The sequence below is a fragment of the Callithrix jacchus genome, chromosome 4 (assembly GCF_049354715.1).
Source record: "Callithrix jacchus isolate 240 chromosome 4, calJac240_pri, whole genome shotgun sequence".
Classification (NCBI taxonomy): Eukaryota; Metazoa; Chordata; class Mammalia; order Primates; family Cebidae; genus Callithrix; species Callithrix jacchus.
The window spans coordinates 139,105,916-139,131,197 of record NC_133505.1 but is presented as its reverse complement, the minus strand read 5'-3'; the positions used below and the strand labels follow the sequence as shown (position 1 = coordinate 139,131,197).

Below are 25,282 nucleotides of genomic sequence, written 5' to 3'. Positions count from 1 at the left end.
AACAAAATTTCTCCATCTTATGAAAGGAAAAATCAACCACCACAAAGCAAAAATAAATTCCTACTAAATTAGCCAAATGGGAAGAGTTGCTGTATGCTTTGATTCCTCTCTAGTCTTTGTTTTTCAGCTTTGACTTAAAAGTAATATTTACTACATCATTCTCAATGACTGAAACTTATCCTGCATTTTGTAATACTCTATCATTGCCTTGAGCAGGTAATAATGAATATTTTTAAAAGTATTTAAGCTATATAAATAAACCACTCATTTAAATAAAAAGAATGGGGGGATTCGAGTGTTAAGAGTTCTTTTGATTTTCAGCTTATTTCTACTTGATGTTTTATTTATGTATCATGACATTTTATTTATTTATGTATCATGACATTTTATTTATGTCCTTATACACATAAAACGATAGGCCCTCGCCTTCTGTGTGGAGCCTTTTTTTAAAAACTGCAGTACTCATAGACTTCTAGATTTGAGTTTAACATGACTCTTAAGCCTTGGACTTTTTGTTTTAAAATCTTTAAGTATTCTAAACCTCACAAAATATATGTAAAAGTATAGTATGATGAACCTTTCACCTGGATTCACCAGCTGTGGGCATTTTTCAACTTTTGTTTAATATATTTTTTATGTTTCATATTCAAGTTTCTCCTATTGTCCCTTTGATTTTTTTTTTTATGGTGCTTGCTTTTTCCTGATTCAGAATCCAGTCAAAAATCATACAATGTCTGTTGGGTATTTTAATTCTTTAATTTAGAAAGCACCACTGTCTTTGTCAAATTTTTTTTCTGTTTTGTGACATTGACTTTTAAAATATGTCTGGGCAAGTTACCTTGTAGATTGTCCCACAGTCTAGATTGGTATAATTTCTTTCTGTGATTAGATTCAGGTTAAACATTTTGGCAAGAAAAAAATCCATAGATCATATTGTGACTTTCTCACTGCAGCATGTCACAAGGTTCATAATGTCAGTTTTTTTCTACTCTCAGTGCTAAATTTGGTCACTTGTGTTCAGACAAGAGATTTATCTATGATACAGGTATATCTTTTATAATTAACATCATCTGTGTGGTGGTAATTTAAGTTGTGCGAATGTCCTGTGATTTTGGCATCCTTTGATGATCTTTGCTTAAATCAGGGATTATATGGATAATTGAAAGTGATTTTTTCTAATTCTGTTATTCCTTTCTCATTTATTAACTGTAATGTATTTATGTTATAGTCTAATGAAATGTAATTGTTACTTATTTGCCTCACAATTCTTATGCCAGTAGTGTTAAATGAAAGTCTATGTGCCGTTGTATTTACTTGCTATTCTGATGGGATAAGGAAGAAGATAGTATTTTTGGGTCATAAGTGCAGTTTCACAAGTTAGTATTCCCACACAATTTCCTCTTGAAAGTTAATTCATTTTTGTTACTAATTAGATTTAAATAAACCATTTATTCTTTTTCCCAGTTAATATTTTTTACTTTTAGCTTTTCTGTCTCTTTTTAATGGCTCAATTGCTTGTACATATTAATATTTAACTTACTGTTTCTGTTGCCCTAACTTCTGTAACAATTAATACATGAATTTTCTATTTTAATAGCTGTGGAAATACAAAGAACTCTGAATCAACTTGGAACACCTCAAGATTCACCTGAATTGAGGCAACAGCTGTAAGTATCTAGTTAAACAAATAAAAGAGAAAGAAAAGCTCTATTGCTATTATTATGTTGCTTTTACAATATGTATTGTTATGCTTATTGGAGGAAGAAATGGAAAAACAATGGAGTTTTTCTGCCACCTTATCCATACATTTGTACCAAGCTATTGTGTGGATTTTTCCCGGTCCGGAGTAGGCAGATGTTTTTATTTTAAAGATCTGGCCTACCGTATCAAAGCAGAATTTCTTTAGTTACATTTCTTATAGTTTTTAGGTAGCTTGTTTTTGATAGCTGTTGAAAAATTATATTCTAGTATATCAATTTAAGTGATTTACTTTCCATAGCTAGCAATTGCTGCAGTCACCAGAGTTTTTTTTGGTTAGATCCAATACATACCCAGCTATATGAGCTGTCTTCCAATAAGTTTATACCTACATCCTTGAATTTCAGAGATCGTTGGCTTCTGTTTAAAAAAATGTTATGATGAATTATGTAGTAGATATTCCAGTAAATTAATTTGCTGTTAGCAGACTGGCAGTCATAGCAATAATATTTTTTTCTGTGGTGTATTATGGATTTTACAGAGTATTTGTTGCGTATTTTCTCATTTAAACCTTACAAAATTGGAGTGAGAGATATAGACCAAAATAATTGTTTTCATTTTGTTTATGTCTCTTAAGGGTTTAATGAGTTGCCCAATGTCATTTAGAACTTAACTCTTAAATTTTATTTCAGTGCTGTTACAGCTATAAATTTCAAGTCACAGATACGTAGTAAGTGACTACATTAGCTATAGAGGGAAAATTGCAAAGAGGATATTAAAAGATAGGTAATAGGAATTCATGTTTTTATGAAGTACAATTTGAAGAACTTACAGTTATCTCTAATTTATATTTTATTTTTCCACAGTGGATAAGTGTCAGAATGGTAAAAATGCTCCAAATCTAAATAATAAACCACACTTCATTAAACTAAAGTAAAATGAAAGTACATAATTCATAATAGTTCTAATATTTTGATAGAGTTAATAGTGAAGATTCTGAATATGTATCTGCGATCATTAAGAGTTTTTATTTTTATTTTATTTGAGACAGGATCTCACGCTATCACTCAGGCTGGAGTACGGTGACACGATCACGGCTCACTGTAGCCTGGACCTCCCAGGCTCAATTGATCATCCTGCCTCAGCCTCCTGAGTAGCTGGGAATACAGGCGCACCCACTATGCATGGCTAATTTTTGTATTTTTTGTAGAGATAGTGTTTTGCCGTGTTGCCCAGACTGGTCTTCAGTTCCTGGGCTCAGACAATACACCCACCTCCACCTCCCAAAATGCTGTGAGCCACTTACATTCAGCCTTAGGTCTTCCTTTTAAAATGTTGACTATATTATGATATGATTTCCAAAGATTTACAAAAATGCATTAAAGATAGGATATTTGGTAAATATAGAAATAGGTTTTAATTACTCTTTGTCAGTCAAATACAGATGTCTATTCTTATACAGTATTTCATTATTTTATTTATTTATTTTTAAATTTTTTATTGCATTTTAAGTTTTGGGGTACATGTGCAGAACATAAAAGACAGTTGCGTAGGTACACACATGGCAGTGTGTTTTGCTTCCTTTCTCCCCTTCACCCACATTTGGCATTTCTCCCCAGGCTATCCCTCCCCAGCTCCCCCCTCCCCCGCTGGCCCTCCCCTTTTCCCCCCAATAGACCCCAGTGTTTAGTACTCCCTTCTCTGTGTCCATGTGTTCTCATTTTTCATCACCCGCCTATGAGTGAGAATATGCGGTATTTCATTTTCTGTTCTTGTGTCAGTTTGCTGAGAATGATGTTCTCCAGATTCATCCATGTCCCTACAAACGACACGAACTCATCATTTCTGATTGCTGCATAATATTCCATGGTGTATATGTGCCACATTTTCCCAATCCAGTCTATCATCAATGGGCATTTGGGTTGGTTCCAGGTCTTTGCTATTGTAAACAGTGCTGCAATGAACATTCGTGTGCATGTGCCCTTATAGTAGAACGATTTATAGTCCTTTGGATATATACCCAGTAATGGGATTGCTGGGTCGAATGGAATTTTTATTTCTAAGGCCTTGAGGAATCGCCACACTGTCTTCCACAATGGTTGAACTAATTTACACTCCCACCAACAGTGTAAAAGTGTTCCTTTTTCTCCACATCTTCTCCAGCATCTGTTGTCTCCAGTTTTTTTAATGATCGCCATTCTAACTGGTGTGAGATGGTATCTCAATGTGGTTTTGATTTGCATCTCTCTGATGACCAGTGATGATGAGCATTTTTTCATATGATTGTTGGCCTCATATATGTCTTCTTTCGTAAAGTGTCTGTTCATATCCTTTGCCCATTTTTGAATGGGCTTATTTGTTTTTTTTCTGTAAATCTGTTTGAGTTCTTTGTAAATTCTGGATATCAGCCCTTTGCCAGATGAGTAAACTGCAAAAATGTTTTCCCATTCTGTTGGTTGCTGATTCACTCTAGTGACTGTTTCTTTTGCCGTGCAGAAGCTGTGGAGTTTGATTAGGTCCCATTTGTCTATTTTGGCTTTTGTTGCCAATGCTTTTGGTGTTTTGTTCATGAAGTCCTTGCCTACTCCTATGTCCTGGATGGTTTTGCCTAGATTTCCTTCTAGGGTTTTTATGGTGCCAGGTCTTATGTTTAAGTCTTTAATCCATCTGGAGTTAATTTTAGTGTAAGGTGTCAGGAAGGGGTCCAGTTTGTGTTTTCTGCACATGGCTAGCCAGTTTTCCCAACACCATTTATTAAACAGGGAATCCTTTCCCCATTGCTTGTTTTTGTCAGGTTTATCAAAGATTGTGTGGTTGTAGATATGTTGTGTTGCCTCTGATGCCTCTGTTTTGTTCCATTGGTCTATATCTCTGTTTTGGTACCAGTACCATGCTGTTTTGATTACTGTAACCTTGTAGTATAGTTTGAAATCCAGTAGTGTGATGCCTCCCACTGTGTTCTTTTTGCTTAGAATTAACTTGGCTATGCGGGCTCTCTTTTGGTTCCATATGAAGTTCATGGTGGTTTTTTCCAGTTCTGTGAAGAAAGTCAATGGTAGCTTGATGGAGATAGCGTTGATTCTGTAAATTACTTTGGGCAGTATAGCCATTTTCATGATATTAATTCTTCCTAACAGATGGAATGTTTCTCCATCTGTTTGTGTCCTCTCTGATTTCGTTGAGCAGTGGTTTGTAGTTTGCCTTGAAGAGGTCCCTTACGTTCCTTGTGAGTTGTATTCCTAGGTATTTTATTCTTTTTGTAGCAATTGTGAATGGCAGTTCATTCTTGATTTGGCTTTCTTTAAGTCTGTTATTGGTGTAGAGGAATGCTTGTGATTTTTGCACATTGATTTTATATCCTGAGACTTTGCTGAAGTTGCTTATCAGTTTCAGGAGTTTTTGGGCTGAGGCAATGGGGTCTTCTAGGTATACTATCATGTCATCTGCAAATAGAGACAATTTGGCTTCCACCTTTCCTATTTGAATGCCCTTTATTTCTTTTTCTTGCCTGATTGCTCTGGCTAGAACTTCCAGTACTATATTGAATAGGAGTGGTGAAAGAGGGCATCCTTGTCTCATGCTGGATTTCAAAGGGAATGCTTCCAGTTTTTGCCCATTCAGTATGATATTGACTGTTGGTTTGTTATAAATAGCTTTTATTACTTTGAGATACGTTCCATCAATACCGAGTTTATTGAGGGTTTTTAGCATAAAGGGCTGTTGAATTTTGTCAAATGCCTTCTCTGCGTCAATTGAGATAATCATATGGTTTTTGTTTTTGGTTCTGTTTATGTGGTGAATTACGTTGATAGACTTGCGTATGTTGAACCAGCCTTGCATCCCTGGGATGAATCCTACTTGATCATGATGGATAAGTTTTTTGATTTGCTGTTGCAATCAGCTTGCCAATATTTTATTGAAGATTTTTGCATCTATGTTCATCATGGATATTGGCCTGAAGTTTTCTTTTCTTGTTGGGTCTCTGCCGGGTTTTGGTATCAGGATGATGTTGGTCTCATAAAATGATTTGGGAAGGATTCCCTCTTTTTGGATTATTTGGAATAGTTTCAGAAGAAATGGTACCAGCTCCTCTTTCTGTGTCTGGTAGAATTCGGCCGTGAACCATCTGGACCTGGGCTTTTTTTGTGTGGTAGGCTCTTAATTGCTGCCTTGACAACTGACCTTGTTATTGGTCTATTCATAGTTTCAGCTTCCTCCTGGTTAGGCTTGGGAGGACACAGGAGTCCAGGAATTTATCCATTTCTTCCAGGTTTACTAGTTTATGTGCATAGAGTTGTTTGTAATATTCTCTGATGATGGTTTGAATTTCTGTGGAATCTGTGGTGATTTCCCCTTTATCATTTTTTATTGCATCTATTTGGTTTTTCTCTCTTTTCTTTTTTGTCAGTCTGGCTAGTGGTCTGTCTATTTTGTTGATCTTCTCAAAAAACCAGCTCTTGGATTTATTGATTTTTTGAAGGGTTTTTCATGTCTCTATCTCCTTCCGTTCAGCTCTGATCTTAGTTATTTCTTGTCTTCTGCTGGGTTTTGAGTTTTTTTGATCTTGCTCCTCTAGCTCTTTCAATTTTGACGATAGGGTGTCAATTTTGGATCTCTCCATTCTCCTTATATGGGCACTTATTGCTATATATTTTCCTCTGGAGACTGCTTTAAATGTGTCCCAGAGGTTCTGGCATGTTGTGTCTTCGTTCTCATTGGTTTCGAAGAACTTCTTTATTTCTGCCTTCGTTTCATTGTTTATCCAGTCAACATTCAAGAGTCAGTTGTTCAGTTTCCATGAAGCTGTGCGGTTCTGGGTTGGTTTCTGAATTCTGAGTTCTAACTTGATTGCAGTATGGTCTGAGAGACTGTGTGTTATGATTTTAGTTGTTTTGCATTTGCTGAGGAGTGCTTTACTTCCAATTATGTGGTCAATTTTAGAGTAGGTGTGATGTGGTGCTGAGAAGAATGTATATTCTGTGGATTTGGGGTGGAGAGTTCTGTAAATGTCTATCAGGTTTGCTTGCTCCAGGTCTGAGTTCAAGCCCTGGATATCCTTGTTGATTTTCTGTCTGGTTGATCTGTCTATTATTGACAGTGGAGTGTTAAAGTCTCCCACTATTATTGTGTGGGCATCTAAGTCTCTTTGTAAGTCATTAAGAACTTGCCTTATGTATCTGGGTGCTCCTGTATTGGGTCCATATATGTTTAGGATTGTTAGCTCTTCTTGTTGTATCGATCCTTTTACCATTATGTAATGGCCTTCTTTGTCTCTTTTGATCTTTGTTGCTTTAAAGTCTATTTTATCAGAGACGAGAATTGCAACTCCTGCTTTTTTTTTTTTTTCTCTCCATTTTCTTGGTAAATCTTCCTCCATCCCTTTATTTTGAGCCTTTGTGTATCCTTGCATGTGAGATGGGTTTCCTGGATACAGCACACTGATGGGTTTTGGTGTTTTTATCCAATTTGCCAGTCTGTGTCTTTTGATTGGTGCATTTAGTCCATTTACATTTAGGGTTAATATTGTTATGTGTGAATTTGATACTGCCATTTTGATGCTAGCTGGATGTTTTGCCCGTTAGTTGATGTAGATTCTTCATTATGTTGATGCTCTTTAGCATTTAGTGTGATTTTGGAATGGCTGGTACTGGTTGTTCCTTTCTATGTGTAGTGCCTCTTTCAGGAGCTCTTGTAGAGCAGGCCTGGTGGTGAGAAAATCTCTGAGTACTTGCTTGTTCGCAAAGGATTTTATTTTTCCTTCACTTCTGAAGCTCAGTTTGGCTGGATATGAAATTCTGGGTTGAAAGTTCTTTTCTTTAAGGATGTTGAATATTGGCCCCCACTCTCTCTTCTGGCTTGTAGAGTTTCTGCCGAGAGATCTGCTGTGAGTCTGATGGGCTTCCCTTTGTGGGCAACCCGACCTTTCTCTCTGGCTGCCCTTAGCATTTTCTCCTTTATTTCAACCTTGGTGAATCTGACGATTATGAGCCTTGGGGTTGCTCTTCTTGCAGAATATCTTTGTGGTGTTCTCTGTATTCCCTGCATTGGAGTGTTGGCCTGCCTTGCTAGGTTGGGGAAATTTTCCTGGATAATATCCTGAAGAGCATTTTCCAGCTTGGATTCATTCTCTTCATCACATTCTGATACACCTATCAGACCTAGGTTAGGTCTCTTAACATAGTCCCACATTTCTTGGAGACTTTGTTCATTCCTTTTTGCGCTTTTTTCTCTAATCTTGGTTTCTCGTTTTATTTCATTGAGTTGATCCTCGACTTCTGATATTCTTTCTTCTGCTTGGTCAATTCGGCTGCTGAAACTTGTGCATGCTTCGTGAAGTTCTTGTATTGTGTTTTTCAGCTCCTTCAATTCATTCATATTCCTCTCTAAGTTATCCATTCTTATCATTTCCTCGAATCTTCTTTCAAATCTTTTTTCAAGGTTCTTAGTTTCCTTGCATTGATTTAAAACATGTTCTTCTAGCTCACAAAAGTTTCTCATTATCCACCTTCTGAAGTCTAATTCCGTCATTTCGTCACAGTCATTCTCCGTCCAGCTTTGTTCCCTTGCTGGTGAGGAGTTTTGGTCCTTGTAGGATTCGAGGTATTCTGGTTTCGGGTGTTTTCCTCCTTTTTGCGCTGGTTTCTTCCCATCTTTGTGGATTTATCCACCTGTTGTCTGAGTAGTTCCTGACTTTTCGATTGAGTCTCTGAGTGGACGCCCAGATTGTTGATGATGAAGTATTTCTGTTACTTGGTTTTCCTCTACCAGTCTAGCCCCTCCACTGTACGACTGCTGAGGTCTACTCCAGGCCCTGCTTGTCTGGGGTGCACCTATAGTGGCTGCAGAACAGTGAGGGATGCTACCAGTTTCTTTTTCTGCTATCTTTGTCCCAGAATGATGCCTGCCAAATGTCAGTCTTCTGGATATAGAAGGGTCAGGGAGCTGCTTGAGGAGACAATCTGTACTTTATAGGATCCCTGGAATCTCCTGGCCTGGCTCACTGTCCAAGTCTTGTTCAATCAGATGGATATGCCAATCTGCCCTCTCAAGTCTCAGATTGCCGGTTCAACAGGGCACCCAGACCAGTGCGCTTTGTGCGGAGCGCTATGGAGCACCGCTGCGCTGCAGCGCCGGCCGCCGGCTGCACCAGCCGCCGGTTGCACCAGCCAAAACCACTGCGCTGGCTTCCTGCGTCTCTTTTATACCTGGAATTTCCCCGTTCTGTGGGCAACAACGATCCGTCTGGAAATGAGGCCCTGACTCACCCGCCACGCGTTCACTGAGAGCTTCAATCCTGGGTTGTTCTCACTGCGCCATCTTGATTCGGTCCCAGTATTTCATTATTTTAAAGGACCCTAAGTGTGACCAGACCATATTTTAAATGAGATCATATATATGAGAAGTACTGATGTTGTAATTCGTAAAACATCACAATTAATACGAGCTTTTTTTTAGCATCATGTTTTTAAACTGGAAATCTTTTAACTTTATAAGCTAGCTAGATAAAATATGGATATGTATTCAGCGTTCTGTATTCATAGATTATATATCCTCAGATTGAACCAACTGCAGGTCAAAAATATTTAAGAAAAAATAACAATACAGTAATAGAAAACAGTAAAAACCAAACTATAAAATTTAGCAACTATTTATATAGCATTTACATTGTATTGGGTATTTATAAATCATCTAAAGATGATGTAAAGTACATAGGAGGATGTACATAGATTATATGCCAATGTTACACCTTTTTTTTATGTCAGGGACTTGAGCATCAACGGATTTTGGTATCCACAGGGGTCCTGGAACCAATCCCCTGCAGATACCAAGGAATGACTGTGATTTACTTCTTTTATTTATTGTGTTCTTTCCCTTTACAAGGAAATGCTATTATTTTTTCCACCACAAACTTAAATAATTGTAAACTTGCTTCAATATTGCCTCTTTTCTTTTTGTTTATTTGTTTGTTTGAGACAGTTTCCCTCTGTTGCTCAGGCTGAAGTACAGTGGTGTGATCTCAGCTCACTGCAACCTCCGCCTCCCATGTTCAAGTGATTCTCCTGCCTCAGCCTCCTAAGTAGCTGGGATTACAGATGTGCACCACTGTACCTGGCTAATTTTTGTTGTTTTTGGTAGAGATAAGGTTTTGCCATGTTGGACAGGCTGGTCTCAAACTCCTGGCCTACGACGATCTGCCCACCTCAGCCTCTCAGAGTGTTGGGGTGACAGACATGAACCGGCAAGCTTGGGCCTTTTTTTTTTTTTTTTTTAAGTATCTATAGCATATACATGGTCATATAGAGAAATAGGAGAGGCCAGATATAACTAAGATCTGGGAATGAGGTACAGTCTAAGGCAACAAATCTTTTCTTGCTCACCTCACCTTCCAGGTGTGAGATGTGGATAAAAGGCTCCCACATCCCCAATATCTCAAACTTAAAGGATCAGACGTCCAACAGTCTCCTTTTCAAGTTTCCTCTGACTTGATTCATCTGTTTCTAAATGGTCATTGATTTTTATTTCTCTAAGCTCAGCTAACCTGTGTGAGTGAAGAACCTGACATACAATATTTGCTCAATATTTATCAAAGAAAAGGACATGAATTTTTTTTTACGAAGTTCAGAGCCAGTTTATGCAAAGGCAATTTTTATACAACTATTTGTCAGTGTTGATTTAAATGGCAGAGTTGCAGCTTAAAGAAGTATATTAATCCTTTGGCCATAATGTGTGTTTTCTCACTTCAGGCAACAGAAGCAGCAGTATACTAACCAGCTTGCCAAAGAAACAGACAAGTACATTAAAGAGTTTGGATCTCTGCCCACCACCCCCAGTGAACAGGTATGAAGCTTTAAGACCCATTGTTGATGTATTGAATGTGAAAAAAATCAAATGCATTGTAGGATCTTTGAACTCTTATGCTAAAAAGGAAATCAAAAATAATTCTGCTTGACATTAGTTCACAGAACACAAAACTATATTTAATTGCTCAGGTAGTATCCTGTGGTTCAATAAAGCAAAAATTATTTCCATGCATTTGCCCTGACCCGTAATTAAGTAAGTTCTCAGAAAATGCTTCCTGAGTAATTATTTCCTGGCCTCCCAGGTCTGACTTCATGCAACGTGCAGACTCATTCAGCATGTGAGGTGTCCTGGGGGAACATATTTATTTCCCTGCTTATGCAATGGAAGTTATTACTTAGCTAAAAGCATAAGGCTTTATTTGTCTAAAAAGGAATTGCTTAAAATAGGCTCAAAATCATGAGCTAGTGTTTAGCAGCGTGAAAACTTGAGGTGACAAATCCAGCACAATGGGTCTTTTGCCTCAAGTTAAATATGTACAGTGTTTGACATACTGTCAGAATGTTATTGAGAGTTAATCCGTAAGGCCTGGTAATTGGGGAGTAAGTGAAAACTTCAGGATTAGATAAAGAGCCAGCTAATGATAAAACAGCTACCAAATTCTGTTGAACTTCACAGCTTGATTCTACTTGGCCTTGTTTTTTCTCTTACCCCTAGCGTCAAAGGAAAATACAGAAAGATCGCTTAGTGGCAGAGTTCACAACATCACTGACAAACTTCCAGAAGGTCCAGAGGCAGGCTGCTGAGCGAGAGAAAGAGTTTGTTGCTCGAGTAAGAGCCAGTTCCAGAGTGTCTGTAAGTATTTAGAGAGACATTCTAGAAATAAACATGATTACTTTTTTTTTTTTTTTTGAGACGGAGTTTCGCTCTTGTTACCCAGGCTGGAGTGCAATGGCGCGGTCTCGGCTCACCACAACCTCCGCCTCCTGGGTTCAGGCAATTCTCCTGCCTCAGCCTCCTGAGTAGCTGGGATTACAGGCACGCACCACCATGCCCAGCTAATTTTTTGTATTTTTAGTAGAGACGGGGTTTCACCATGTTGACCAGGATGGTCTCGATCTATTGACCTCGTGATCCACCTGCCTCAGCCTCCCAAACATGATTACTTTCTAAGGGGCCCATGAAAGTCAGTAGTAGCATACGATCTGTGAATATCTTGGAAATCAGCACTTGAATATTTATTTTTATGCTTTTCTTCTCCATTTTTAGAGAAGGATGATAATTATGTATTACTATGGTTATTTTTTCTGTGTCATTTTATAGAATATTATAGATTATGTAAAAATTTAGAGACATAATTTGTCAGAAAAGATTAGGGATCAAGTCCTCATTAGTATTCTCATATTGTCTTGGCACTGAGGCTTTCTGCTTGTGTACACACTAATATAGAAAGCACTTTCCTCCTGGATTACACCAAGATGACAAAGATGAATGGTGCAAGTATGTTGTATGAATATTGAAAATGAACATGAGCCTGGAGAAAATAAATGAAACTTTTCAGTAGAATTTTGAATTAATCTAATTTTAAATTCCCTTATAAAGTATCATGAGTTGTTTTCTTATTCCTTAACATACGGATTCCAAGACTGCATTAAGCTTTAACCAAGTAATACTTGAGAATATTTAGTATTCTAACACTTTAGAATATTTAGTCAATTCCTTTCTTGTCTACTTAGAATATAAAATTACTTATAATTATATTATTACTTGAAACAGTTGACCTGAAAAATTAAAACAAGAATGTCTTTCTCTCTCTGTACACAAACACACACACACACATACACACACGCGCGTGCACGTATATGTAAATCAGTTTAGATTATCATAAGGGAAAATATGAGTGTTGTTTATTTTTTCTTATTTTTCCTCTCTTTGCCCCTTCTCATTCCATCCTGTTACTAAATTATTCAGGGCGGTTTTCCTGAGGACAGCTCAAAAGAAAGGAATCTTGTATCCTGGGAAAGGTAAGAAATAGAAAATATTTTACAGATCAAAAGGTAATTTTTCAAAGTTTATACATTAAGGTCCCTAGAACAGAATTAAAACTTTCAGTATATTATATCATAAATACCTTAAGTTTTTTATACATTGAAAACAGAGAGTAAGTTTGAAAAACAAATTCACTAATTATAAAGTATTTATTATATATAAAATTTTCCAAATAAATATTTATGGACTTAATAGACACATTCCCTTATATGAGGTTTAAGTCAGGTGAGAAGAAATACCCAGTTGCCCAATATAACTTCCAATGATTAAGTAATAACACTAAACTCATATTAGATAAAATGATATAAGTGAAATGAAAAATGAGTAAAATTTGATTATTATAGTCTTAGAATTTTTTAAGTGAGAAGTTCTGTGACTTGGAAAAATAAAATCTCCTATTTAATGAATATATCTTAAATAGGAAATGAGTCTCATTGTTTTGAATACCAACCAATCTTTGTTTTTTTCCACATTCATTTTTTTCTGTTAGCCAAACTCAACCTCAAGTGCAGGTGCAGGATGAAGAAATTACAGAGGATGACCTCCGCCTTATTCATGAAAGAGAGTCTTCTATCAGGCAACTTGAAGTAAGCCTTACATTATAGCCTTGGGCTGCTGCTCTGTTCTTAGTCAGTTTCTTATCAAGATGCTTGGATAATGCTGGGCGAAGGCATGAGAAAGAATTTTTTTTTTAGGCAGCTCCCTCTGTGGCCCAGTCTGGAGTGCAGTGGCATAATCTCAGCTCACTGCAACCTCTGCCTCCCAGATTCAAGCAATTTTTGTGCCTCAGTTTCCTAAGGAGCTGGGATTACAGGCACATGCCACCCTGCCTGACTAATTTTTTGTACTTTTAATAGAGACAGGGTTTCACCATGTTGGAAAGGCTGGTGTCAAACTTGTAGTCTCAAGTGATCTGCCTGTCTTGAACTCCTAAAGTGCTGGGATTATGGGTGTGAGCCACCAGGCCTGACCTACAGAAAGAAAATTAATGTATCAATTTGGTAGCATTTGTAATGTGTAAGTTAGAATAATTCCTTTAAAGAATATATTTTCTTACTGTTTGTCTAAGATGAGGGAACCTACTATTTCCTGTTGCAGCTTTTTTCTTTTTATGCTATTAAGTCATCTATGGACCACCTTAGTACTGAGAAAATACCAGTGTAGAGATAAATGTCTGTCCAGAGAGTCTGGATGTCTTCCCGCGGCACATGATGCACATTGTACCTGCATGAGTAAGACTTTTAATAAGACCTCCAAAGTATTTTATTTCTCTTTACTATGTTTATGACATCAAAGAGATCTAAAAAATGTATTAAGTCTTAGTTCTTATGGAACCTCCTTAGTGCCTGGAACGAAGAGTAATAATAGCTAACAATTGCTACGGTTTATTGAAGGTCTTCCATATGCTAGGCACTATGGGATGAATTCTTTATGTTAATTATCTCATTTAGTCCTTATAAAAACTCTATGAAGTAGTTAATTGTGTCATTGAAGAAAAGTATATTTATATTTTCTTTACTTCCTAAATTTATAACTTCTTTATCCAGTAGTGAAATATCACTAATCCATTACATGTTCAAATTATTGTGAAACTTAAAATTTACACCTAATGTTTTATTATATTAGATTGTCAAATTGATGTGTAAATTTTTACTAGAAATACATGGTAAGAATATCTTAACTCTTGTAAGTAGATACTGCTGGTGATATCAAAACTATCGGATTGTATGAAATGAACGCAGTAATCCATGGCTCTTCTCTATTATGCAGCCTTCATTTCCATTCTACCTCACTCACTTGCTATTTTTAATGTCACAAACTTATTTTAGAGAACTGGTGGCTATTATTCCGAGTCTTCTTAATTAGGATTCCTTATTGTCAAATATTTTCCTGATCTTTCCAAAATTCATGTATTATATTTTTGTATTATAGATGCATGCTCACCCATGTGTGAGTAGGGGTTTGGGTTTTTTTAATTTTTTTCTTCTTTGGTGGAATGGGGACTGAATTTCTGATTATAATAATATATTCCTTCTTCTCTTAGGCTGATATTATGGATATTAATGAAATTTTTAAAGATTTGGGAATGATGATTCATGAACAAGGCGATGTAATAGGTAAGACCTACTGACTTAGATTTTAGAGGTGAGAGCGACCTACAGGCACTTTACCTACGGTGTCTTTCTCACACAGGAGTAGCTGCTTTCTGTCCCTCTTTTGGTTTCCCTGGAACCAAAAGCATGGTCTATAAAATACACTAAGCATCACTCTTGGCATTATTGAAAACAGGTCTCATTTTTGACTCCTGCTGGTTGAAATAACCAGCTTAATTTAGTTCAAAAGCCCAAATTTAATCAGGGTCTGCTGCTGCCAAAACCATGGAAGGCATCATGAAACATTATTCCAGCTTATTTCCAGGGTCTCTGGTTTTAATCTTAATCTATTTTAACTGTCATCATGCTAATCGCTTTTGGGAAAACTTGTGATATATTTAATTGTGCATGACATCTTGTCTTTTAGGTTATAGGGAATAGGTAGCCATTTGCCTAGTCATTCATTCTAATAGCTTTTTGGTAGCTTGAATTTAGTAGTATTACGTAGAAGTTAGGAGTTCTTTTTAGAAGTGATTTTTTTTTACTTAAGATTCCCTTAAGTATTGAATGTAATAGCTTTCAATTAGGGTGTAGTCAATAGCATTCGTCAGGATTCTGACAATCTTGAAATCTGGAGCTATCTATTGATATGTCTAAAGATGCTTTTAGTATGTTTTCTGAATTTGGTCCAACAGAAATATTTGCACTTTTACTTCAGCATAACTATTTTTTATCCATTCTTACCCCCTCCCTCCCTGTATCCCCAGTACATCACAGGGTAAAATTTCAAAAACCAGTTTATTCATTATCCAAAATATGTTTTGCAGCTACTATGTCCAGATACACTGTAGGCACTGGGGATTCAGCCGAAATTAAATAACAGATAAAATACGCTATCTCAATTGATCTTATAATGGGAGGAAAGATAATTTTTTAAAAAGGAGAGAATAGCAAGTAAATGGTGCTAAGTGTTATGGGGACAATAAGGCCAGGGTAGAGGGATGGGACTGCTAGGGGTGGAAAGCGTTGCCGCTTGACACTGGGTAGTCAGGCATGGCCTTACTGACAGGTGACATTTTAGTGAAGCCTTGGTGGATGTCAGGGAGCAAGCAAGAGAAAGTGTTCCAGGCAGAGAGAACAGCAAATATAAAGGCCTTAAGGCAGAAGCAAACCTGACATTTTAGTGAGCAAGGAGATGGAGATCATATCCAAGGGCAGGGGATGATGTCATGTAGGAGCCTGAGCCAGTGTAAGGACTTCAATTTTTACAAATGAATGAGAAGCCAAGGAGGATTTGAGCAGAGGAGTATTATAACCCTGCTTAGGTTTCAAAAGACTCACTTGGCTGCTGAGAAAAGACCAAAAAGCAAGGAGACCACCTAAAAGGCCACTGCAGTCATCCAGATGAGCAATCTTGTTGGCTTGGATCAAGAGGGAACTAGAGGGATGGTGAAAAGCTAATGGATTTCAGGTATTTTTTAAGTGGAGAGTTGAAAAGATTTACTGACTGGCTGGGTATGGATTTGAAAGAACAAGTTAATTTAAGGGTGATGCTAACATTTTAACTTGGCCCACTATGATGGTGGAGTTACTGTTTTCTGAGATGGGAAATCTATCAGTGGAGCAGGCTTAGAAGGGTATAAATCAATAATTTTTGAGTATGTTAAGTTTGAGGATCCCCTTTACACCAAGTGAAGGTCTTCTGGACATTAGTAAAGTGAACATGGAGTTGAGGGAGAAGGCTAGGCAGGGAATCTAAATGTAGGAGTTATCTGTGTACACATAGCATTTAACACCACAAGATTGGGAGAGAGAATCCAGGAATTAAGTCTGGATAGAGAATAGGAGGGGTCTTAGGACTTAGCCCTGGATCCTCTAAATGTTTAGAACAGTGTCTTCAAACTACATTTATTCATTTATATCTTGTCTATGGTTGCTTTTGCACAGTGAAGGCATAGTTGAATACTTGTAACAGATCATACAACTCACAAAGCTTATCATTCTCTGGCTCTTGCAGAAAAAGTGTCTTAACCTCTGATTAAGAGCCCAGACAGTTGAAGAAAAACAAATACAAAAGACTAAAGAACAGCCAGTGATGTGGAGGAAATCCAAATGAGTCAATTGTCCTAGGAGGGAAGTGAAAAAGTGCTTCAAGAACATTGGATGGTCAGCGGTTTCAAATGCTGTTGTTAGGTCAAGTAAAATGAGGATTAGAATTTGACTACTGGTTTTAACAATGTGTAGGGCATAGGTGACCTCAGTAAGAGCTGTGTTGGTGAAATGGTGTAGGTAAAAGCATGATAAACATAGGCTCAAGAGAGGATGGGTTGGGAACAGTGGTGGATACCAAGTATAAATGACTCTTTTGAAGAGGAAAGATGGAAAGTGAAAGAGAATGCAGTCATAGCTGCAAAAATGGATGTAAAATAAATGAGTTTTTAGATAGCAGCTGTGGGATTGATGGACATGATCTACAAGAGAAAGAAATATTGATGATAAGTAAGAAATAGGAGGTTTGCTGCACTGAGGTTTTTGAGTTAAGTGATAGGGAATGTGATAAAGTGCACAAATGGAATGAAATTCCTGACAACAAGGGAGTTGTCAGGGCACACAGATAATGCATATAGACAGGTTCATGAAAATGTGTGGAAATGTATTCTGATGGTTCCTGTTGTCTCCGAGGGCTGGAAATCAAGGTCACAGGCCAAGAATGATGATGGCCAAGGAGGCCTCAGAAGCTTGAGGAGAGAAGAGAAAGTATGACATAGTCTTTCAGATATTAAGGAAATGAAATAAACCTGCTTGCAGTCATGACATTAAAGTAAAACTCGGTTCATCCTTTTTATACCCATAATCAGCTGCATGGGTACTGGGTGGAGTTTTGTCATAGGACCAAAGTGGAGGGGCAAGGGAGCTGAGGATGAGTGCAAGCTGAGGCTGAGCGATTGTCCAAGGACTCTAAGGCTGGGTAAGGACGGAAGTGAGGACATGCCATATGTGAGAGACAGTGAAAAAGTGGTAGGATGAAATATTTCAATGAAAGTTGAAAATTGTTGGAGCCAGCGCATTAGAAGGAGTGAGCTCTAGAGATAGAAGGTGGTGATCAGAGAGTGAGACCCTCGAAATTGAGACTATGGAACAACTACAGTTATTAGTAAATGTCAAGGGTTTGGGATGAGACCATGGAAATGGGTGGGTGAGGAAAGGTATCAGTCTTTGGAAAAAGTATGGTCAGTGAACTGAGAGGCCAGGATGTTAGAAGGGTCAGCAGTTGGATCTTGAAGTCACCAGTCTGTATAATAAGAGAAGTATTAGAGACAGCATCAGTGAATCAGAGGCTAAAATATTAAAGGAATGAGAAGAAAAGGCCATGCTATTTATACATGTCTGCAACAGGGAGGGTTGGCTGAGTTTGACAGCATGAGCTTTAAAGCTGAGAGTTGGTAAATAGGAAGAGGCAAGGGTCCTGTGCTTCAAAATGACACCCATTCCAACTGCCACCATTTAAGAAGACTGCATGGGCCCTCAGTGAGGGCTAGATTTCAGCACAGAAGTATGTCGATGACCACGTAGTAAATGGTTTTCAGCACTTTGTATTTACCCTAAATAAACATCGTCACATGCTTGCTACTCAGTCGGCCATTATAGAATACAAACGAAGTAGAGCGTAGGTATTATGCTCTAATACCTTAAAGTACATTGCATTTACAAAGACAAAGCGGGAAAAGAAACAGAGAAATGTTAAGGATTAACATGATGATTAAGGGATCAAGTTTTAGCATTTGAGTTTTTCTGTTGTTTGTTTTATTCATCACGATAAAAACTAGTACCTCTGACTTTTCAAAGAATATTATTCTTTTCAATGTATATATTCAAAGAATATATTCAAAGAGTATTATTCTTTGAAAAGTCAGAGGTACCAGTTTTTATCGTGATGAATAAAATCTGCGGCAGTAGAAAGAAGAGGATTGATCTCTTGTGCATTGATCCTGAGATAAAACAAGTTATGGAGTTTGAGACTGAGACATCCCTTGTGCTGCCACTGATTTGATAATGTCAGGGTGACCATACTTTTCAGGGTTTGCCAGGTGGAACCAGAGTTGCTCTGTAATGAAGATGATCAAGATTCTGTTCTACAAATGCTTGTAAATAGTTTGGATTGCCTGAAAGATAGTATAGATGTATACTATAATTCTTACAGCCAGCTTAAAAAAATTCAGCTTTACAATATAATACCATTAACCTTTGAATAAAGACCATATTTAATCATACCTTGAATGAAATCTGGTGATTTATTACTGGAGCATCAATATGTATTTAACGTGTGTGTGTGTGTGTGTGCGTGTTTTATTTACAGATAGCATAGAAGCCAATGTGGAAAATGCAGAGGTGCACGTTCAGCAGGCAAATCAACAACTGTCAAGGGCAGCAGATTATCAGGTAATTTACCTGTGATCAATTTTCTTAAAACTTAGCCTTTCCACGTGTGTGTGTGTGTGTGTGTGTGTGTGTGTGCATGTGTGTGTGTGTGTAGATGGGGGGATGGTGTGGGGGAAGAGAGATTCGGTTTAAAGCGGCTTACGATGTTAAAATTTAAAATCCCATGCAAGAGAAGCCTGTTTAACAGTACCAGTCAGTTTAGAACTGATTTTAGCCGGTGTTCTTAGGGTTGAACCAGAGTTGTTGGCCCACAGGAAGAGAAAGTTTAGTGTTTGGGCTGCAGAGACAATTCCAGAGTTTTCTGATGGCTGGGGATCTCTGATGTCATTGTGACATTTCTACCCAAAAACCTCTTTTTGATAGGTTCCTCCTTACATTTCTCGTTCCTCCCTTTTACTTTTTCTTTCTTTATATCAGTTGCCCTCTGGACAAAAGAGGCAAATTTCCTTGTTCTACAGAGATCGCTGCAGGTCTTGTGGAAATCATATTAGCTTGGAGTGTCATTGTTCATCATATAGTCTGTTTGCATTCAACAGACCCTTCATCAGGAATGAATTTATTTCTTGAGTTGGGTTAATATAGGGAGTCCACATGCATTTGTCAAATATAAATTATGTGTCAGGTACTATACAAGTATTAGAACTATCAACTATTACTTCATCATACAATATGTAGACTTTTGATGTTCAACATGGATAAGGCCAGGCTCTTTGGAAACCCCTGAATACCAGATAGCATTTGATTTCCTTTTCCAAACTCCAATTTGGTGTTGCTGTCGTTCATAATTATCACTTTCTTGATCTTATTAACTATTTTTTTTGACACAGAGTCTGGCTCTGATGCCCAGCCTGGAGTGCAGTAGTGTGTGCTCACCTCACTACAACCTCTGCCTCATGGGCTGAAGACATCCTCCTGTCTCTGCCTCCCGAATGGCATGTACCACCAAGCCTGGCTAATTTTTGTGTTTTTTGTAGAGATGGAGTTTCGCTGTGTTGCCCAGGCTGGTCCGGAACTCCTGGGCTCAACTGATCTACCCACCTGATCTCCCAGAGTGCTGGGATTACAGATGTGAGCCACCATGCCCAGCTGTTGTTAACTTCTTATAAAATATTGAAGATACTGTCATCTTCTCAGACATTTTCAATTGCTTTTTGCTTTTTGCTTTCTTACTAACCTTAGAAGTTACCTTTCATTTCATACAAATTACTGCATATTCAGTGATAAGTAAAAAATAATGAAGCTATATGGAGATAGCTGAGTTATAAACAATTGTATTCACTGACAGTCACTCCTGTTTATCATCTTTGTGTGTGTAATTCAGGTATGCAGCTCAGTGGAATTATTATCGCTATATCACTGTGTCATGGACTTTAGGTATCCCTCATGAATAATTGAAAACACACACACATACACACACACGCACGCACACTCACGCATGCGACAATCTGCAAATGACAGAAGTCTTCTGGAGCTGTTAGCGTATAACTGCTAAACTGAACAAGATCCATTAGTGACTAGGTTCACATCATATTTTATTTTGCTTTTGGATTTGGAGGGAATGTGGATATATTGCCAAGTTTTACTTTACCTCTTCCTTGTAGAAGCACAAGCCTACAAGAGAAATCACATGTCCCAAGCTATACCCCAGCACTGGGAGCTGCCCCCAGGCTTAATTCCCCCAGCCCCCGAAGGGAGACAAGAACCAAGCAACACAAGTGCTGAGAAAAGAGGCAGCTTTCCAGTAGTTCTATTTGGAAGCCTTGATATGTTTGGGTGAATGTAAGCATAAGGAAGGTGACGAATTCGCTTATCACCACATTGCCACAGTGCCTCATTACTCCACACTACGGAGAGTACCCTAGGCAACCAATATACCATTGTGGGACACCCGTGATGACTCACAGGTACATTACATGTGAGTTTGTTGTAACCAAGTGGAGTCTAGGGAAAATTCTTATGCATCATTTCAAAAAGAAATTGTGTTTGATGCATGAGGAGTATTCACTTGAATAATTAGGTGAATATGTGGAATACTCAACGTATTTATGGTTTTCAGGGTAATTTCAGACTCAAATTAAATATCATGACACTTCTACTTGACACAAAGTAAATTTACACATTTTTCTACTTTGTAAGAAAAAGGATTCCTGCGTGTTGATGTGAGATGCAAACGCCATTAGAGAAATACAGAAATCTACCACTGGACCAGGAATGAAGAATGAAACAAAATCATTAACCATTCAGTTTTCAATGACAGCATTATGATTTTGTTTGCTCTGTGGTTTTTGTTTGTTGAGATTTTGAATATATTTTCCATGAATATTAAAGAATGAGAATGATTTTGGAAAGTCATTCCCAAATCATTGTATTTTGGAAACAAGAAATGTACGTGAGGAAAAGTCGCCAGTGTATATTTGCTGATATCTTCAGAGAACTCATTTTTAAGAAAAACTTTAATAAAACGTAAAGAATGTCTAAGCTTTTAAGTGGTTCTTTGTTTTTATGTATAGGTAACCTCAGTCTCTTAAGTCAGTAACTTAATTTCGTGGTGTCTTCTTTCTTAAGCTCAGCCACACCCTCAGAAAAATCACCAACAAAAGTTGAAAAATTGCTCCCTTAGTGTAACATTAATTCAAGACTATTTTTTGAAAGAATAGTGCCGTATGTATTAAAGAGATTTGTGAGAAACAAAAAACACAGTCAAAAATTTGAGGGCAATATACTACTACTGGTTTTACTCTAGAAATGAACCAAATTATTTTTAGTTGCTGTAGTGATACTTCACTAAATCTGTAAACATGTTTTTTTTCATTTTTTGCATCTGCAGCGCAAATCCAGAAAAACCCTGTGCATCATCATTCTTATCCTGGTCATTGGAGTCGCGATTATTGGTTTCATCATATGGGGGTTGAACCACTGAAGTTATAAAGGAGCACACTCTTGCACTACATTGTCTGAATTATGTAGGAAGATTCCTGTAATCATGTTTTTTTTAATTATTATTTTAAAGTTATTGTATAAAGGATGGTTCCCATATTTTGTTATTTTTATTGGGGGGTTGGGGTGGTTCCTTTGGATTAAATCTGATATTTTCCAATACTGAAAGATTTTCTATCACTGCTGACATGCTCTTCAATTTAATAATTGTTTTTAAGTTCTTACCCACATTGTATATGCCTTTCATTTATAATTTATTTACCCTGCTTGACTTAGTTTTGGGAATTTGTTAATTTGAAGGTGTGTGGATTCTGTCTGCATCTCCCTGTCAATGTGATACACCCAGATTTGTGTTACTTCAATTAAAAATATTTAAATTTCATTTGCTTCAGCAGGGAAAGTATTCTCAATAACTTAAGGTCTATACATTGGTTGTTTTTTTTTTCTGGTTCACAACAGCACAAAGTATTTACTTTTTGTTGTTGGTTTTCTTTTAATATCCTTTTTACTCTGAAGTTGGTGAATACTTTTCTAGTTTATTTGATACTCCTGTGTATATATTGTTAAGCTTTTGCTGTAGATTGCGTAGTAAAAATACTAAGGATAGGTTGTTTTTATATATGGTCTATTTAAGTCTGATGTTTACTGGGGAAAATGTAGTTACTGTAAGTGTTTAACATAATTTAGAAGAAGAATATGAAAAACCAATACCTATTGTGTTTGGATTCTAAAGATCCCAGCTTGTTATTCCACCAAACTAGTTATATTAACCACATCATCTAGTTTTGTGAGCCATTATTTACCTTCCCTTATGTCTTATAGAATAATGGTTACTACTTTTGGGTCGGAATTGCTTTTGAAAAGTAACTTTCCCACAATTAACTGTTTTTAAGCACCTGACACTTGAGTGTTTACCTTTTGTGCTGTTTTGTATCATCCTGCATTAGAAAAGCAATTGGATGTTTGCCAATTATCTCACTTGCCTTTTTAAATCAATGTTGTTTCAATGCACTAATATGAATACTGTAAAGAGGATTATCCTAGTTTATACTTTGTATTTTATAATGTTCTTGTACAGCAGTTCAGTACTGGAGGCAGTGTTTAACTTGGCAAGCTCTGAGACTTCAAATGGGAACAAATAGTAAGTAGCTAAGTAAACCATATCTTTGCAACCAAAATAAAGATGAGTTAAAAAGTATCTGGTTAGGCCTGTTTCATGAGGACTGTGCTCTGATGGGACCACGGTGGTCACCTGATACTTGGTGCTGTGCTGCCTGAAATCTCAGCACTGGAGACACCACCACATGCACTCCTGTGCACTGTGGCCATTCAGTGTCTTTCTGGAGCACAATTCACTCCAGGTTTTTATTTTGGGGTATCACCAATTTTACCTACTTTGTCAGACTGGTAGAAGTTGCTTTGCATGTCAGAAAAACTCCATTTTTTTTTCCACAAAAGAGACTACAGAAAACTTTTTTGTGAGTGAGTGATTGGAACTCAGAGACTCCTGTGGCCAGAATCAGACTGCTCTAGAACAGAGTGGCCAAGGCAGGGAGGAGAATTCACACAAAAGGACCAGTACTGAGGTCCATGCCCACCCACCAGGCCTGCTCGAATGTGGCCTTTACCTCAAGTGCACAGAGGCATGTGAGGTTTCTGGTGATAAACTTGCGTCTTACTGCTGTTTTAAAGTCCCATCCCCATGGCTTCCACAATCAGTTCAGTTTTTTTGCTATACTTGATAAATTTTCTATTCATTTCACATTGAGTATTCAGTAACAACAAAAGCGCTTAAAAATTTGGGTGACATGATTTTAGTACCTTTATTTGAAGTGTAATTATAAAGTATTATTTTAAATTATTATTTTAACTGGCGCACTGATCAGTGGTTTAAACAGGAATGTTAGTGTTTTCAAGTTCTTTTAAGAAACATTAATTTTGAGGGAAAAGTTTTCCATAAAATATTTGGAGCATAAGAGCAGTCTTGATTAGAAAAAATTAAATAAAAATCATAGTATGGTAGCCAAATTAAAAATATATGTATTGAAGTTTTTCTGTAGGTCAGTTTTAGAATTGCTGTGAAAAGTGAAGGTTGCCCTGTGGAGAATAAAATTAGAGTTGTTTTCGTAACTGACAGCATGATTGAATCCATTTGAGTCAAAATGAAGAATTTCCTCAACAAGTGACTATACGTTTGTTTTTGTGTGCTCAAAAGAAATACTCAAACACAGATTGACATTAACCAGCCAGGTAAATTGAATGACAATATGGCATTAAGTATTTGGCTGTGGTATTGGTCATTAAATATTATGGTCTTGCAATATGATTGATGGTAAAAGAGTGATGTCATATTGATATAGAGTAGCTTGTTTTTTAGTAGGCATGGGACCATCTCTTTTAAAAGTACAGATATGGGCACAGATGAAGCTGAGTGTAGGACAGCCATGGATGCGGTGTCTGGAGTTGGACCCTCTGAGCACGCTGGCTGCCCCAGTAGCATCTGCATTGGTGACCAAGGACACTGCAGTTTGAGGAGGTTGCCACTAAGTTGTTTGGTGTCTTCACTGCTTTTGTTAAAAATTGTAAAATTTTGTACACAGAAAAGTTGTGGTTTTGAATATCAATTTTGTAGACAAACCTACAATGATAAATAAGTGCCTTTAAAGGCCCCTCTTTTCATGAAATACATCTGTGATTTAGCAAGGAAAGTAGAAAATACTTTATGTGGTTGGTATAATTTTTATTTCTGTCTTCATGTAGAAAAATGAATGTTATAATAAAATAAAAACTTATATAAAGAAAATAAAGTCATTGTCCACCTTAATAGCTAAGGTTCACAAAGGCGATTTGTTCAGCATTTATTTTTTTGAAAGTCAGAATTTATTTCTTTCACATGGCTGGTTTGCTGCAATATAAAGTTTTATTATGGGCTGAAGTAAGTTGACTGAGGGATTTGAGTTGAATGATATTTTCAAGTTCATTTAAATGTGATAAAAATTTATTTGTGGTAAATAACATCATCTGTCTTTCCTGGAAAAAAAAAGCTGTGTAGTTTCATGATTCAGTTAAAATGAAAAATGAATCTGTGAATCCCAGACCTTTTCAGTTCTCCATAACATTTGAACAGTTTGACTGGTCAGCAAAGAAATACACTTAGCAAATCGTAAGCCAATTGGAGCCTGAAAGTGTTACAATGTACTGCTTCTTTTGAGGAAATTCTCTATTTAACCAGTACCCTAACATAATTTCTAAATCAATTAAGATAA

At 37.1% G+C, this 25,282-nt stretch overlaps 1 protein-coding gene across 1 annotated transcript in view; it reads left to right on the top strand.

Moving 5' to 3' along the window:
• Nucleotides 1-24,823, top strand: part of STX7 (syntaxin 7) — a 60,173-nt gene extending 35,350 nt beyond the window's left edge. The window contains exons 3-10 of the mRNA XM_002746968.7: nt 1,598-1,667; nt 10,443-10,536; nt 11,215-11,352; nt 12,469-12,521; nt 13,037-13,133; nt 14,591-14,663; nt 18,997-19,079; nt 21,907-24,823. Coding sequence (XP_002747014.1) covers nt 1,598-1,667; nt 10,443-10,536; nt 11,215-11,352; nt 12,469-12,521; nt 13,037-13,133; nt 14,591-14,663; nt 18,997-19,079; nt 21,907-21,999 — 701 coding nt within the window. The 3' untranslated portion in view covers nt 22,000-24,823. The remainder of the gene's footprint in view (nt 1-1,597; nt 1,668-10,442; nt 10,537-11,214; nt 11,353-12,468; nt 12,522-13,036; nt 13,134-14,590; nt 14,664-18,996; nt 19,080-21,906) is intronic.
• The last annotated feature ends 459 nt before the right edge of the window (nt 24,824-25,282 follow it).